Raw genomic sequence first — 15,827 nt, forward strand, 5'->3', positions numbered from 1 at the left:
CAATGGGCTGTGATTCACAAGTGGGCAGAAATGATTAGTTTGGAGGACTGCAACAGTTGTGAGGGCTGTAACAGCTGGGGCACAGACGTCCTCCTCTCTGGTCACAGACACAAACTAACTGTACGTGAGCTTCCCTCTGTCACCTTCAGCTGCTTGGGCTATGGAAGCATACAGTAATGCCAGTGCTGCTACACAGCTCCGTCAGTCTGAAAGGGAGAAATGAGAGATCTGATCGCAGTGTGACCAGCAGCACTGCGGTGACCCTCTGAAAAGCTCCTGCTGCTGCCTTCACCACTGGGCAAGGCTCATGCTGCAGCTCGCTGGCATTGGGGCTGCTGCTGTGCAGAGCCCCTGGGCCCACGGCAGCCCTTGGGAGAGGCCGGATTTGGTGAGGAGCAGAGGAAAGCACCGCACCGAGCCGTGCTTTCAGCACTGAGGCCTGGGATAGCAGCGAGGCCAGATGGCCCCAGGGCTTGCTGGTGTCCCATGGGGTGCCCCTGCCTCACATGGAGTGTGACACTGGGGGAAATTGATCCCAGGCAACAAGCTCGTGCCAAAATCCACTTGCCTCAGCCTCAGATCAGTTTCACGTTACTTGTAGCTTACAGAGATGCTTTACAGCCTTGACATCCCTCAAGAGCAAACCTGGAAGCAGCCTGCATGCGTGTGCCCATCCATTGCTTGAATAACACCCTGCCACCACCGAGGGGGTTGCTGGAAGAGGTAGACCAGGCCTCCCTCCTAGCCAAGAACTGTTGCAGTGCAGAGCTGGGCAGCCTGGATGAGCAGAGCTCAGGGACAATACCACAGCAGGCAGCCTGACCTCCAGCTCATCAGATCGCTATCATGCTTGGCTCACTAACCTTAAGAAATCTGATTGTAACACCTGCATGTGATTTAATGCAGACCTGGCTAAGCAGTTACTGACTAGGCACAGCTCTACAAAGGTGCTGCACCTGCCTGCAGCAGGCCCTGCCCCGACCCAGGGAAGCTCAGAGAGCACGTCACTCATCTGTGCCATCTTCCAGAGCCAGAACACATGGCACATATTTGCTGAGCTATTAACAGCTTGAATGTTTATCAGCTGTAATTTCAGTGCTAAAACTGATTGGCTGCAGCTGTACAGAATCACAGCAAAATGCTTTAAATGTAAAATGTAGCCCAGGTGCGGGAATGTTAGGACAGGGGCTGCTCCCTCAGATACAAAAATCCTTGTGGCTCACAGGGCAGTCCTCAGGACTGCTGAAACGCATTTAGGCCCCACAACACAACTAATCCAGAACTGCCCACCTTGTAAGGGGTCATTGCTCACCAGAAAGGTGAAATCCAAGCAGCTCTGAAGATATTTTTAGATATGCAGGAGTTTGAACATTGCAAGAATACAGAAGCTAAGGTATGTCTTAATGTTCTGTTATCATTAAAATGCCATGCAGTGTGTGGAGAGTTATCCCAGTCATTGATATCGCGTCAGCTTTAACAGCCCACTACACCGTTAATATCAATGATAGTTCCAGGGCCAATGTGACTCTAATCAAGTATAATGCAAATAATGTTTTCTTACCTATACTTACAGTTTCCTCTTCCCTTCTATTAAGGGGGTCAGAGTGTTTTTCTCTGTTCTGCTGCAATTTTCAGGATTAATGATATGGCTGTTCTCTGCTTGCTCACTTGGAAATAGTTATGAATTGCATTAATGTGCCTGCTTGCAAGATTTGCTCCCTCTCCAGCCCTAGCTTCCAGTAGAGACAGTACTTGTGTATGTAGGAGCAATGAAGTGGTTTGAGGAGCGTGCAGCAAGTCTCTGAGGCACATGGGATCTGTTTGGGCCTTGGGGGCAATAACAAGCCCTAAGGTCCCTGACCAGCCCAATGGCCTGCCCTTGGCCACAGACCTGACTTCAGCCAGCCTGGGCTGCTGGGCTCCAGCCCCACCACAATGCTGCTGTGCCAGGCTATGGGCCCTGAGCTGGGCTGTCCTTGATGCCCCCAGTGCCCTGGCTGGGGTGGTGGGATGGCCCCTGGGCACCAGGCTCTGCCCTGCCAGCAGTCTGAGGAGTAGGGGAGCCCCCAGCCCTTGTGGTGCCCTTGCAGTTGTTATCGTGTTCATAGCTAAGCATCCAAGATATAAAAAATTGGTTAGAAAAAGTCATCTTGATTATTGTGAAGTTTTCCCCTATAGGGCTCCAATCAATTTAAAATTGTCTTCCTGAAAAACTGGCAATTGTTATGGTCCAAGGTATGTATTTGAAGCCACAAATAATCTAAGAATATTTATGACTGACCTTCAAATTTCAAAATTTAGATTTTGAATCTTGGAGGCTTCTTTACAAAGAGTCTGAGTCCACATGGTGTAAATCAATACGAGATGAAGTGATGCAAGTGAAGATGCTGAGAAACTGGTACTCACACTTGGAAAGCTTATTTCCTGCTCTATAACCTAGGTAGTAGCAATGAGAGGTACTCATCAGTACTTGTTTCAGACACTTTAGCTCCTCTGTTTCTTAGATAACTGTTCTGGGCATTTACCACAGCAGCTAGATAGAGTTTGTATCCCATAATGGATACCGATAGATTCCCTTTAATAGATATAACTGGAGCTGTACTCTGGTTCAGAAGTAGTTCAGAAGAATTTCAGATAAGTTAAAAATTAAGGGTGTGTATCTAAGACGGCATTCTGAAATCTACCAAACTCAGTTTGATACCCTTTCATTAGAAACTAGCAATGTGTAGTCTAAAGTACTGTGTATCAGATTTGGGGTTTTCCCAACTCTTTTTCCCATAGTTTCAGGACCACAAAAAATTCAGGCAGCAGCCACTCATGGAACCATTCCACACTTCCAAAGTAAACTAAGAAAAGACAGCAGCAACTCTGAGAGCTTCCTTCAAGATGTTTTGTGCAGTCTAGAAAGCACAGCATGGGTCATTCAATCAAATGCTGGGATAGGCTCACAAAATCCAGTAAGGTCAATCTCAGAGAAGAACAGAGTCTGTCCCTCAGGGTTATAAAAGAGCTCTCGGGCAGCAAAATACTACATTGCTTTTAAGGGTTTTAATCTAATATAATTTATTTTGTATGTTGTTTGTTTTTCCTGCCATTATTAAAAAAATAAATAAATAAAAAATGCTCTTCTTAAAGATCACTTTAATAAAAACAATAGTCAATTAGTAAAGCCATAAAGCCAGCAACAAAAACAGGTGAAACATGATTATAGAGGAATTGCACAGCTGGCTTATGAGTGCTATATCTGTTATCCCTGCACGATCGGCACGTACCCTTTCCAGTGGGCCAGCTCCACGTGCTGCCCTCTGCGTGGCTGCACCACCAAGGGAATTTCATCATCAACAGCTCTGCTTGCTCCTGGGGAAACATTCAGAGAATTAGGTGTCCCATCTTATGGAGAGGGGACACAGTGACATAGTACCAATGACAAGCAGCATCTGTTTAAAAAAATATTCTGTGCCTGTTACAATGCATTATTTTATTCAGGTCAGAGATACATTCACATTTTTTTTTTAACCAATATCTTTTGTTTCTCAAGCATGCTGCTGTAATTAATATCTTACATATAGCTTTGAAAGGAGAACATATCAGAGTTTAAGGAATCCATAACCATGAGCAAAATTAAGTACACATTGCATCATTAAGGTTGAATGTGTTGAATCTCCTGTCTCCAGCCCTAAAGCCTAGCTGAAATGAAATCTAAATTAAACTTGTGAGCACTTTCCAGCTGCAGATCAGCAAAGAGCCCAACTCGGGGCATTGCCTTGTGATGGGTCAGCATCATGGAGCACAGCACAGGCTGACAGCCTAGTTTAATCCTGTCCTATGCCCTAAATCTAACCCGTGCTCACCTCCCAGTGCCAACCTTTTCCTGAACACGCTGTGTTATTCCTGCCCCAAGTGGGATGTGGTCAAAGAACCAGCTGAAGCTGAAGACTCAGAACTGCTGCAAGGGCAAAAGGAGGTGTGAGGGCTTTTCTGAGGCGGCTGCAGGGTCAGGGTAGAAGGCTCTGTCCTTGCATAACTGGTGGGCAGCAGGGAGAGCTGTGCCACCCGTGCTGGGTCAGCAGCTGTCAGCCTCTTGAGGGCCAGCTCTGGAGGGAGTGAAAACAAGAGTTGTTGGTGAGATGTGTGGTAGAGGAGACCAAAGGAGGAAAAAATTGAGAAATGAGACTTTCTGAGATCCAGCTTTACATGATAGGCTGCAAGCAAATCTAGCTACCAGCAGCATCGTTCAAACCAACAGCTTAAAAGCCAAGCAAACTAGAAGTGGTTTAAAACAACTTTGTTTTGTTTTTAAATATAATGACTTTATACTATAAATGGACAATGTGGTTTTCACACGCCCATGCTGAGAGCAACAGGATAAGACAGTGCTGCAAAAATAACAAAATGTGGCTTTTATTTGTCTGTTTCTACAGAATGAATTAAATCTGTTTTCTCTTAATATTCTCAGTTCTCTTGCATGGGGAGCAGGTCTGACCAAAGCTTTTAGGGGAGGTTGAAACATTTATTTATCGTGGAAAAAACTATTTTGCTCCGAGCCAAATCTTCACCAGTAGTAACCTCCACAACCGGCCATATCTATCTTCCACCCCCCTGCAGAATCTGAAAATGTAAAATCTTCCCTCTGCCTAGTCTGTAGGCTGTGCTGGCTCCACTGTTCCCTTCTGGCAGCAACTGATGCTCTTCTCTCACTGCCCGTTATTGTCCTTTTCAGAAGGTGCATAGGTAGACTTGAGGCAGAACACATCTCTTCTTGGTGCCAACTTCATCCACTTTGTCTATGAATGTGCCAATAAATAATGCCAAGTAACCCTATGTTATCTTCTACTTCCTGTTCAGTAGGGAAAGCTGTGAAAATATTGCCACTCAGGTCCAAAACGCGGTAGCCAAAACCTACGTGACAACTTTTCCACGGTGTATATGCAAGTTGTTATATTATTTTCCAAGCTGTGTAATGAAAATTCATGGGAACAGTAATGTTGTGCACTTCTCTGACCTTCAGGCTTATTTGAATCATTTGGCATCAGGACTATTTTTTCTCCTTGGAGTGGCAAGGCTACTTAGTAAAAGCTAACCTCATTCTTGAGCCATCTCACTCAAACTTAAGATTCAAGACAGGCACCGAGACTGAAAATACTCAGACTGCACTGTCTGGGTTACAAGTACTGGGAAACCAGGAGTTGTTGCAGAAAATGTTAGTTAACATCAGTTAGCGGTGGTACTTTCCCTCTAATAACAACAGCTTGGATGTTAGGAAGAACTTCTTCACTGAAAGGGTTGTGAGGCATTGGAACAGGCTGCCCAGGGAAGTGGTGGAGTCACCATCCCTGGAGGTCTTTAAAAGACGTTTAGATGTAGAGCTTAGGGATATGGTTTAGTGGGGACTGTTAGCGTTAGGTCAGAGGTTGGACTCGATGATCTTGAGGTCTCTTCCAACCTAGAAATTCTGTGATTCTGTCATTCAGTCCTTTCCTTGAAAGAAGGCAGACATCTCAGTCACCACACTGGTCATTGTTTTGCTTCTGTGTGGCTGTGACACTTTTTTTTTTTTTTTTTTGCTGTAGTGCTTCCTCTACCAAATAAATGGGCAAAGTGTATCTGCACTGCAGTTTGGAAATCGCTGCCTGTGTCCTGTCCAAGTAACTTCTTGTGGTCTACAGACACTTCCTATTGCAGTTTCCTGTTCTTGAGCACTGCCAGACTTTTCACCTGGATACCATATGGCTTGGGATCCCTTTCCAGCTGGGTGTAATTTGACACAGCTTCCTCCAGCATACCGTGACTTTGATGCAATCACTGTGGGCTGAAATGTGTAAGGCTTGTGAGCTAAACACAACACCGAATCTCTCTCTCCCTCTCTCTCCATGCCGTATCAGGACGGCATGCTTGATTAACTCATCGTTAATACCTCTGAGGGCTGCATCCAGGTACAACAATGGAGTCTACAGGGCAACTTTACACAGCAGTTGTCTTGGGAGTTGTACAAAATGTTCAAGTAAATTGTGCAGCAATAAGCAGTCCAGCAGTGCTGAGTATCTCCAGCCACAAGCATGTTCTGCATTGCTTTTCTCTGCATGTCCCATCTCATGGGATGTCGGCAAGAAAGAGGTGGATTTCCGCAACTGCAATTTGCTTTTATTTAGTTGTATTTCATTTGCATCTTCTAACAAAGAGGGCCAGCAGGCATCATCTATTAGACCTTTTGTCATTCCACTTGCATGTCCTGCCTGAGAACCTTTCCCACAGAGGGGACGTGTTTCAGGGCTCCCCAGCCCAGTGCCACGGGACAGGACCACCTCCTGGAGCAGGCTCAGCAGTGCTCGTTGCCCCAGCTGCTGGTAGCACAGAACTCTGATACGCTGATGAGCATCACCACGGTACAGCAAGGTCGGCACCTCCCTGGGTCAACAGTACCTGGCTGTGTTCGCTGTGGCACACTGCAGGTGGTTCTGCCTTGCCTTTACCAAGCAGCAGCTTTCACACAGGTGTCTGCTCACTCCTCCAGCAGCCGGCACCATGCTGCCCTGGTGGTTGTCCACCCCCTTCTCCACAGCTCCAGCAGTGCCGCTCACCCCAGCCTCTGCTCCTGAAGCACCTGTGAGGCAGGGCCTGCTGTGGCTGGCACGCTCCTGAGACCTGTCCTGTGTGACTGGGTGCTGTCAGCTTGTTTTATGCTTGGATTGTTGCTGGGATCCCTTCTTCTGATGCCTTATTTCGTGAACCATATTTTTTAGGGGAGCGTAGTTCCTCCTGCATGGTCAGAAGTTTGGGGCATTTTTCCCTGGCCCTTGGCTGATAACTTTGATTGCCATAATGATAGGGAGAATCCCCTCAGAACTGAAGGCTGGCTTTATTTAGCTCTTTTTCGTTTTCCTCGGTGCTGAGGAAGTCGTGCAGCCTCGTGCCTTTGCTGATGTCAGCTGTAGCAGTTGGGTACCAGTTCCCTCTTTGCCTGCTGCCGCCCTGCTTGGAAACTGGCTATTTTTTGGTCATGTCCGAACCATCGTTTGTGGCAAGCAGGAACAGCTGAGCTGGGCTGCCCGAGAGCAGGGGGGCTCATTAACTGACCGTGAGCAGGCTCTGTCAATTACTGTGTAAAATGCCATAATTTTGCACAAGCCGTACCTGAAGGCTGATGAGGAGACGCGTTTACTTTGCCCGCTGTTTGGAGCCTGTGGTTGTTTGCTGCCCATCAGCCACCCTGGCCCCCCGGGTGGGATGCAGCCAGGAGGGGAGGGGTAACCCGGCCTTTCTGGGGAGCAGCACCGGGCAGTCCTGGGGCAGGAGCCCGTTCCTGGCTGTGCCCCGCTGCTCAGCGCTGCCCCGGGTGCTCCGTCCCGGCGGCTCCCCCTCCCCGCTGCCCTACGGCCGGCCCTCGACTCGGTCTTCCCCGGGACGCGCGGTTTGTGCGGCTGCACGGGCCCCGGCTCGGTGTCCCCCCCGCCCGGTGCCCCGTGCCCGTGCCACCCGCGGCCCCCCTGGCGCCGCCCGCCCGCCCGGCTGTGCCCCCCCCCGCGCTGCCCAGCCCTGGCCGGGGGCCGCGGGACCCTCCGGGCCGTGCCGGGCCGTGCCGCGCCGCCCCGCGCCGCCTCCCGGGGGCGCCTCCCGGGGCCGGCGTTGCCCTTTTAAGAGCCGCGCGGTGCCGCGGTGACGTCGCGGGCGCCCGGCCCCGGCCCCAGCCCCGCAGGCGGCAGCGGCGGCGGCAGCGGCGCGGAGCGCGCAGCGCCCAGAGCCCGGCCCGGCCCGGCCCGGCCCCGCCGCCGCCCCCAGCGCGGCCCAGCCCCGCCGCCCGCCCCGTCGCGGCCGCCCCGCCCCCCGCCATGCGCCGCGGCCCGGCGCCAGCCTCCGCCGGCGGGAGCCGTCCCGGCAGCAGCGCGACGGCGGCGGCGGGCGAGCGCTGAGCGCCGCGGCCCCGCAGCCCCGCAGCAGCCGCAGGGCGGCCGGCCCCGGGCGGCGGCGCGGATGTCCGCGGGCTGCCCGCGCCGCCAGGACTCGCCGCCGCCGCCGCCCGCGCCCCCCGCCCGCCCGCGCCGCGCCGACGGGGCGGGCCCGGCCCGGCGCCCCGCTCCCCGCAGCGCCCCGCGCCCGCCCCCGGGCTCCCCGCAGCGCCGCCGCCGACACCGGGCGCGCTCCGCGCTTCCGCCCGCCCGCCGCCAGCGCCGGCGCCATGGCGGCCAAGGGGGCCGCGGCCGGCGCCGGGGTGCTCCTGGTCACGGCCAACGTCGGCTCCCTCTTTGACGACGTGAGTACCGGCGGCTGGGGACGGGACGGGACCGGGACGGGAACGGGGACCGGGACGGGGACAGGGACGGGGCAGCGCCCGCCGCGCCGCTTCCCGGCCGCCGCGCCGCGGTCCTAGCGCCCGCCGCCCCCGGCACGGCTCGGCACGGCACGGCCCGGCGGCAGGTGCGGGGCCCGCGGGCGGGGCGGCCCCGGCCGTCGCGGGCAGCCCGGCGGAGGCCCAGCCCGGCCCGGGGCTTCGCCTGCCTGGGGCGCGCGTCCGGGACCGTCCCGCAGCCGCTCCGCCCGGCCCCGCGGAGCCGTGCCCCGGTGCGCGGAGCCGGTCCTGCCGGGCTCCCGGTCCTGCCGGGCCGAGGCGGAGGAGCCCCGCGCCCGGCCGCCCCGTTACCGGCCCGCACGTGCCCGGCTCCAGCGGGGCCTCGGGGCAGGGGCTGCCCGCGGGCCGTGAGCCCGGGTGGGGAGGGTGGCGATGAACGCAGTGAGAGCAGTGATCTGTCAGGTACGGGAGCGCTTGTCCTGGTGAAATGGGAAGCACGGGGCTCACGCTGCCCACCCGCGAGCGGGGCTGCGCGGTGCCGGGGTGCTGCTGCCTGCCCCGCACAGCCCCGCGGCGATGGCCCCGGCTGACCCCCGAGGCTGGGCGCCCCGGGCACTGGTGCGTGGCACTGTGCTCCGCTCCGCTCCTCGGCGTGGCTGGCGGTGATAAAGGCAGCCGCTGCGGAGCACTGTCATTTGCGAAATCCCGTGCTGTGAGAGTAAATAATTTCCTGGTTGTTCCTAATTGCTGGTTGCGCCTTGCTAATGTTGCTGGAGAAAGGGAAGTGCGTGCGTTGTTCATCGCTCGGCGTGACCAAAGGGGGGGACGCCTGTGCTCTAGCAAGTTACTGCCTCGCGCCCAGGAACACGCTTTCTGCAGCAACAAAGACGGGCTCATTTGGATGTGTTCCCTGCAGGGTGGGGAATGGAAAGACTGCTCTGAACTTTGTTGGTGATGTTCCTGGTTTGTTGCTGGTGGAGTTTGGGCTGGGACTGCCCAGTCAGGTTTCTGGAGCCCTGCTGATGCAGCGCAGGCACGATGCAGAAGACGGTAACGTGCTCGGTGAGCTCAGCCTTCCAGCTGCACATGGGAGCTGTCAGCCGCTGTTTCTGCGGGTGGGGCTGTTCCGCCTCGGCTGGGGGTGAGCGCCTCCGCTGTCACCCCGACTGATTCCAGCCATGGACGAGGACTCGCGTGTTGGTAGCTGCCGGCCTAAGCTGGGCTGGAAGTCAGCTTTTGGTTCCTTTAGTCCTTTTTTCTGCTGTTGTTCTCAACTTTCAGCTGGTGATATGTATTTAATTAAACTTCCCCCATCTTTATTCAAGCCTTGCTTGCCCCCAGGGTAGCGCAGTGCTATGAATCTTCACCATACGGGGCAGAAGCCCCAGGCAGGCCAGGCGGCTGGGTCTGAGCGCCCTGTGCTGCTTGGCTGCGCCTCCCCTTGCTTGTGCGGCTCCTGCTGGTCCCGGGCCGGGAGTCCTCCAGGACCTGCCCGCAGCCCCGGGGGCACCACCGGGCTGTCTGCTGGCCCGTGCTGTCTGCTGGCCTGTGTCTGCTGTGGCCGCAGCCATGCGGTCCTCCTGGGGCTGTCCCGGCTCTGGCCTGCAGCAGGGGGATTGCTCCCTCCCGGCCCGCACCAGCCCTGTGATGAGTCTGATCCTGCTTTGTCTGAAGCAGCCTGTGTGCTGCTGTGTGGCAGCAACACGGTTTGTGCTTCAGAAGGGCTTGGTTTTAAAACATCCTTGGTAGGCAGCTTCACCTGGGTGGGATAGTCTGGTGCAGATCGCTGGTGTGGCTGATCGGCTATGCTTGTGCCAGGAGGAGAGAATTGCTGGTTTCTGATTTCTGCCTGCCAGAAGCAAGTTACGATAATGTGCTGGTTTGCTCCCACCATCCATCCACATCCAGGAATAGCCCATTGCAGCACTGACCTGGGAACTCATGCATAAACATGCCATCAGCACAGAGGGACCGTGCTGGGTTGGCTTCTTTCCTCAAGTAGTTCAGCACCTCCATTAAAAATGTTAATGCAGTATTTCTTAGGTCTACAAATATTGGATCAACAAATGCATTTCATAAATATGAATGCATTTGGTTTTTTGGTGCTTCTGTATTTACTTAAGCATTTAATGGTTGTCTTGCTGTAGAAATATTTCCTGTTTTTTATAACAGTCCACTCTTGCTGACAGCAGAAGGAGTTCATGTTACCTGTGGGTCAGTGCTTCTTTGAGCCAGTGTCTCTCCCCCCCCCCCCCTTCCCCTTCCCCTTTTTATTTCCCCTTTTCCCCCCTTTTTTTCCTTTCCTTCCTTTCTTTGCTTCCTCTGGCTGCACTGGCAAGATTTCGTATTGACCTTTCAAGGAGCCTGGTGGCCACAAATTGAATCTACCTGTCACTTCGCTGCCTGCACTGCATAGGGTGTTAATTACTTCCAAGTGCCTTTTTTATCTGCTATATCCTTTCTGTTCTCTTCAGTTACTTTTCAATGGCTTAATGCTGTTGTGTTTCCCTTAGGACAAAGAACTGGGAGTTGTGTGAGCTAATGGTTGGGGCTTGTGAGCGTGATCAAACTGTGAGCTCACCTTCCCCAGAGCTGCATAGGGGTGACCACGCTATTTGCTGCAGACAGAAAATTGTGCTGAAAGCCTGAATAAAACGCTTTGAGCTGAAGTGCGAGAGCTTCCTGCGAGGAGACCCCGCGTGCCCGGCCGGAGCACGTCAGCGGGGCCCTGCGGCCTCCCAGGCCTCGCACCGCGGGCAGAGCAGGCTGCGTGGCGGGGGCACGGGCACGACTTGCAGGAAGCACATTGGTCCCTTGTTCAGGCCAGCACCTAGAACCTGTGTGCAGACAGACCCCTTTCCCTTCCCAATGCATGTGCTGGGGAAACTCTCCTTAGCACATATTTAATTGTTGGTGCAGTCGTGACCTTAAATTCTGATGTAGTAAACGAGGTTTGGTTGTTTCTGCTGGTGGAGGCAGATGGTGATCTTCGGAATTTAATTTTTGTTGTTGTCTCAGAAGTTCTGTTACTGTCTGCTTCGTATTTAGCAGGGCGCAGCTGCAAATATTGAAGAAACACCTTAGAGTAGGAGGCTTATCAAAAACACATGATTTGGAAGCGTGAGCACCGTTTCAGTTTTAGATGACTAGCAATCCATGTTGTTTTAAACCTCTGTGTGTAGATTTTCAGGTTAAAAATTTCAAATGTGCCTAGCAGACTTAGCCATTTAAGTTCCAGTACTTCTGATTGGGCTGGGAAATAGTTCATTCAAACTGGAAAAAGTGAGCCCAAGTTAGGTGGGCACTTCTGAAAATGTTTCCTTCTTTCTTCTTACCACTGAATGTATGTAGTCCTTTTTTGACAGGAGATAGGTGCCGTTCCTGAATTCTCAGGACAATCCTAGGTCAGAAACAAAGCATGATGGAAGGAAAGGTAAAAGCTAAACAGATTGTGTAGTTTTATTAGTTTAAAAAAAAAATAAAAAGGTGGACGGATAGGCAAAGTCTTTAGATGATGGTGATGATACAGTTCAACTCTCTGGTTGCCCTGTGGGGAGTCAGGAGTTGGACTGAGTGATCCTCCTGGTTCCATCCCTTCCAGCTTGGGATATTCTGTGATTCTGCATGGCTGATAGTACTGCTATCCTTGCTTCTCTGTTTATTTTATTCTTTTTGTGCAACCTGCATTTTTTATGACTGTACCAAATACTGGCCTTCATGTGTCAGTGTCTAGGTAGGGCAGCAAGCTTTCACATTCCCAAGTGGCCTTAGCCTGCACTCCTGGGTGAAAGCCTCCCTCATACAGAGCGGGCGGGGGGGGGGATCTTTTGTTCCAAGTCCCGTGTGCGTTGTTACGAGTATGCTTATTGCTCTGAGTATGAACTTGGAATACCCTTCATTTCCGTTAAAACTAGAAATCTGTTGACTGAATTTGAAGTAGAAATACTTCCCATCATCATTTTTAAAAACAGCACTTCTATCTAGTGATCACTGTGCAGAAGTCTGTTTTTATCGCATCTGAGCTTAATTTTCCAATCGTGAAACAGTGGCTGTAGTTTTATTATGATATTAGATATCTGTGGACTGAGTTGGTGTTAGGTGATAGAGATAAGGGTGGTGTTTTTCTGTTGTGTTTGGTTTTGGGTTGGGTTTTATTTTATTTTCTATTATTTTTTCCATCTAGGAAGAACTATTTGAATTTTGTGAACAGTTCAAATATAACATAACGCATTTTCCATCTTGCCACAGTTTCTAAGTAGGTATCAACACTAGCATATTGCAAATAAGTTGCAAGTTAAGGCACCTTCTTTTCTTCAGATCATCTCGTTTATGGATGAGAAGCACTTACTCCATCCTTACTGTCAGGCTCTTTTGATGTTACCTGGAATGGAAGAGAAAACTAAACAAATATGCCCAGATACAGGCAATCTTTCTGTGAGATACTGAAATGTATAGGGAGTATTTCTGCAAGATGCAGCGGGGCTAACTGAGACTTTAGGCACCTTGCAGATCAGGAGGGGTTAGTGAAAACTTTTAATCTCTGGCTGAGGAAAGACAAAGAGGAATTGAATTCTGAAAGAAGAATGGTAAAGAGAGAAGAGCAAGGAGGGTCCCGCTCAAGTTTTGTTGGTGGATTCACGTGCTTTGGAATAAACTCGTCTTTTTATGGTTCTCCCAAAGCTTGCAGGTAGCTGGGCGAGGAGCCCTTTCCCTGGCCGGCGTGCAAACCTTCCCCATGGCTTCCCGCGGCAGCGCTGTGCGAGCCTGCGTTCGGCAGCTATGGCCAGCTCCGGAGGGCTCTGCGCCGACATCCCGTGTTGTTTATTGGCTTGCTTTCTGGGATGCTGTAAAGTTGTGCTCTCAAACTGAGGACTTCCATTTTAGGAATACATACTCTTGAGTGATAACATAGAAGGCCGCTGAAAAAGCCTTTTTAAATGATCTCCCTTATAGGGACCCTAAAAAAAGTCCCCTATACCTTCTCCCTACTTCTGCCTCTGTCACTTTGTATTTTCTGGTTATTGTCGTGTCTTTCTGTGTTTGTTTTTTTTGTGTGTGTGTGTGCATGCACCACTGGTAATTTCTTAAACATTGTTACCTTCTTCAGTTTGTTTGGTTTTCTATGGCAGAATCTCAAATCAACATGTTTCTTAAGCTTAAGGACAGCAGAAACTATGTAGTTTTATTGGAAGTCTTGTTTTACTCAATTCTAAATGCCCCTGCAACAGGTGAAATCTTGAGGTAGATCAGAATTCTAAAACTTCCTGAGTTATATATACAAAGATGATGATGGGGAGGAGAAAATGTTTCTTTTGCCTTTTGCAGTGCCTGTGCATTTTGGTCTTACTATTTTTATTTAACAGCTGAGGGATCCATTGTATCTTGAGAACAGAACTGTTGGTAACACGTTACCTGCAGGGTGCAGCTGTCGGCCCAGATGTGCAGCTGTACAGAGCTGAGTGGTGGCCCAGCGTGGTGATTGAAGTACGTCTGCTGATCGCCCTCACTTTGCATGTAACTCTTAATCTACTGCTGTGAGAAGGTGCCTTGGTTTGAAGGTGTCTTGGTTTGAAACTCTTTCACTGCCTCTTGTTTTGTTTTGCTTCTGTGGCTACAGGTGAGCCATGGATATCTGCCTGGACAGCCGAAGTGGCTGAGGTGGTCTGATGGAGCTGCACCAGCACCGATGCCCATGCTAGTAATTCTTGCAAAAAACCTTTTTTTCCAGATATAAGCAGTTTCAAGTCATAGCTGTATAGTCATGTTCTGAAAAAACAGTAGGATAGCTGGGGAGAGGGTTGCACCAGCTGGTAGCTTGTTCTTCGTGTAGTCCGTAGGTGACAGCGATGTACAGCAGGAGCGATGCACTCGCAAGCGTGTGGTTTTGACAGGGTCTTGCTTAAATCCTTTGCAGCCTGCTTGAAGAAGAGCTAAGTGTTCATAGTGAGTTAGTCTTCTCGGTGTGTTTCCTGAGGAGCACAGCTCTGGGTGCCCCGGCTCGGACGAAGGCCCGCTGGGCTGTGCACAGGCAGCGCAGCCCCCTGGGGGGCTCCTCCAGGGCTGCCTCCCCGCTGGGCTCGCACAGCGGCTGCACCGTCCCGCTGAGCCCTTCCCTTCTGTCCTGTAACGGGTGGGAAGCTGTGGTGGCTGGGAGCGAGCTACAGGGCAGAGCAAATTCCTATTGTAGGCATAAGATAGAAGTAAAGCAGTGATACATTAGTGTGTGTACGCATACATTTTAAACTTAAAAGCGCTTTTTGTGATTTACTGAAGAAGTTTGGAGCAATAATAATGCAGGCAATGCAGAGGGATTTTTTTTTCCTCCAAGATGGAGCTGTATGTTCAAAAATATCCTTTTTCCTTTAACAAGTAATAACAGTTTTTCTTTTTTAGCAGATTTTTTAGTCCTCTAAGCAAAAGGGTTTTAATTAGGAGGCTGTGAAGCCTCCCTTAAGCAGGAAATTCAGAAGATTATCTTGTAGACCATCTTTCCTCTCATCGTGATTAAGTGTTATCATTAGCGGCAAGAACATATGTTTACATGAAGAATTAATAATGGCAAAGTGCATTGTATGATTACAGTTTTCTGTTACTGTGGTTTTATAGCACGTGGAGTAGAGTTAGCAGTTTGTAACTTGCTGGGTTTCCACAAACTGTCAGTGTATCAGGGTGATGGCTTAAGAGGATTTAATTTCCAAAATGTTTGAATGTGAAATTACAATGGGAATTGGATACTATAGGAAGAATGTTCTACACTTGAATCTGTTAGTTCATTAGTTGTGCTAGCACTCTCGTGAAAGTATTTTTTTTGTTGTTGTTGCCTGTTTCAAAGTCCTCATCATAAATTTTCTTGCCACAGAATTTGACTTCAAAGGTTTCATGTAGAATACAAATCAAGCCCTCGGATCTTATGATTTTTGTAAAAGGCTGATTTGCCATTTATTTACTTTTCCCTTTCCTGTCATTGATATCCTCATGCTGCTTGTATTTTCCACGCCCTACAAATGTATTTCCTCTTTTCATCTCAAATGTGTTTTGCCCCCTTTCTTGTCCTGTGTATACTTACCTCCTCCTGAAAGCTCTCAGGTTATTCCTCATTTATTATTTAAAGTGAGGATGTCTCTGAGAAAAGCAGCCTTTTCATTTGCAATTTTGCTTTCTTGATGGATTTTGAGACATAAGTAAAGTTGATTGCACTGAATACGTTGTTTATTGCCCCGTAATATAGGAGCTGCACAGCTGCAGCAAGGTTTGACTGCACATGTAGAGTGATCTAATTTATTAATGCATATCCTCGGGGCCCCAGCAGCATCCGGATAACAAGCCTGGTAAAGGCAGAGCCAGAAAAACATACTACCATTGAAATCACTCCGTTGTTACAAACGGTTGCATGTTTAGTGTGGGGACTTTATTTTTGGCTTCTAAATGCCATTTCACTGCCTTTAATGCAACAAGCATCTTGCTGCCTGTTAAAATGGTGATTCCACAAGTTTAAACTCAAAGCATCGTTTCTAAAAGGGTAGACCGACACGCGATTCCTCGG

At 50.6% G+C, this 15,827-nt stretch overlaps 1 protein-coding gene across 2 annotated transcripts in view; it reads left to right on the forward strand.

Moving 5' to 3' along the window:
• The first annotated feature begins 8,028 nt into the window (after positions 1 to 8,028).
• The window catches only part of INPP5A (inositol polyphosphate-5-phosphatase A), a 242,488-nt gene continuing 234,689 nt past the window's right edge, over positions 8,029 to 15,827 (forward strand). For both annotated transcript variants that reach the window (XM_084526367.1, XM_084526366.1), the window contains exon 1: positions 8,029 to 8,248. In XM_084526367.1, the coding sequence (XP_084382493.1) occupies positions 8,174 to 8,248 (75 nt within the window). In that variant the 5' untranslated portion in view covers positions 8,029 to 8,173. The remainder of the gene's footprint in view (positions 8,249 to 15,827) is intronic.

This window comes from Aythya ferina (assembly GCF_964211825.1).
Source record: "Aythya ferina genome assembly, chromosome: 7".
Taxonomy (NCBI): Eukaryota; Metazoa; Chordata; class Aves; order Anseriformes; family Anatidae; genus Aythya; species Aythya ferina.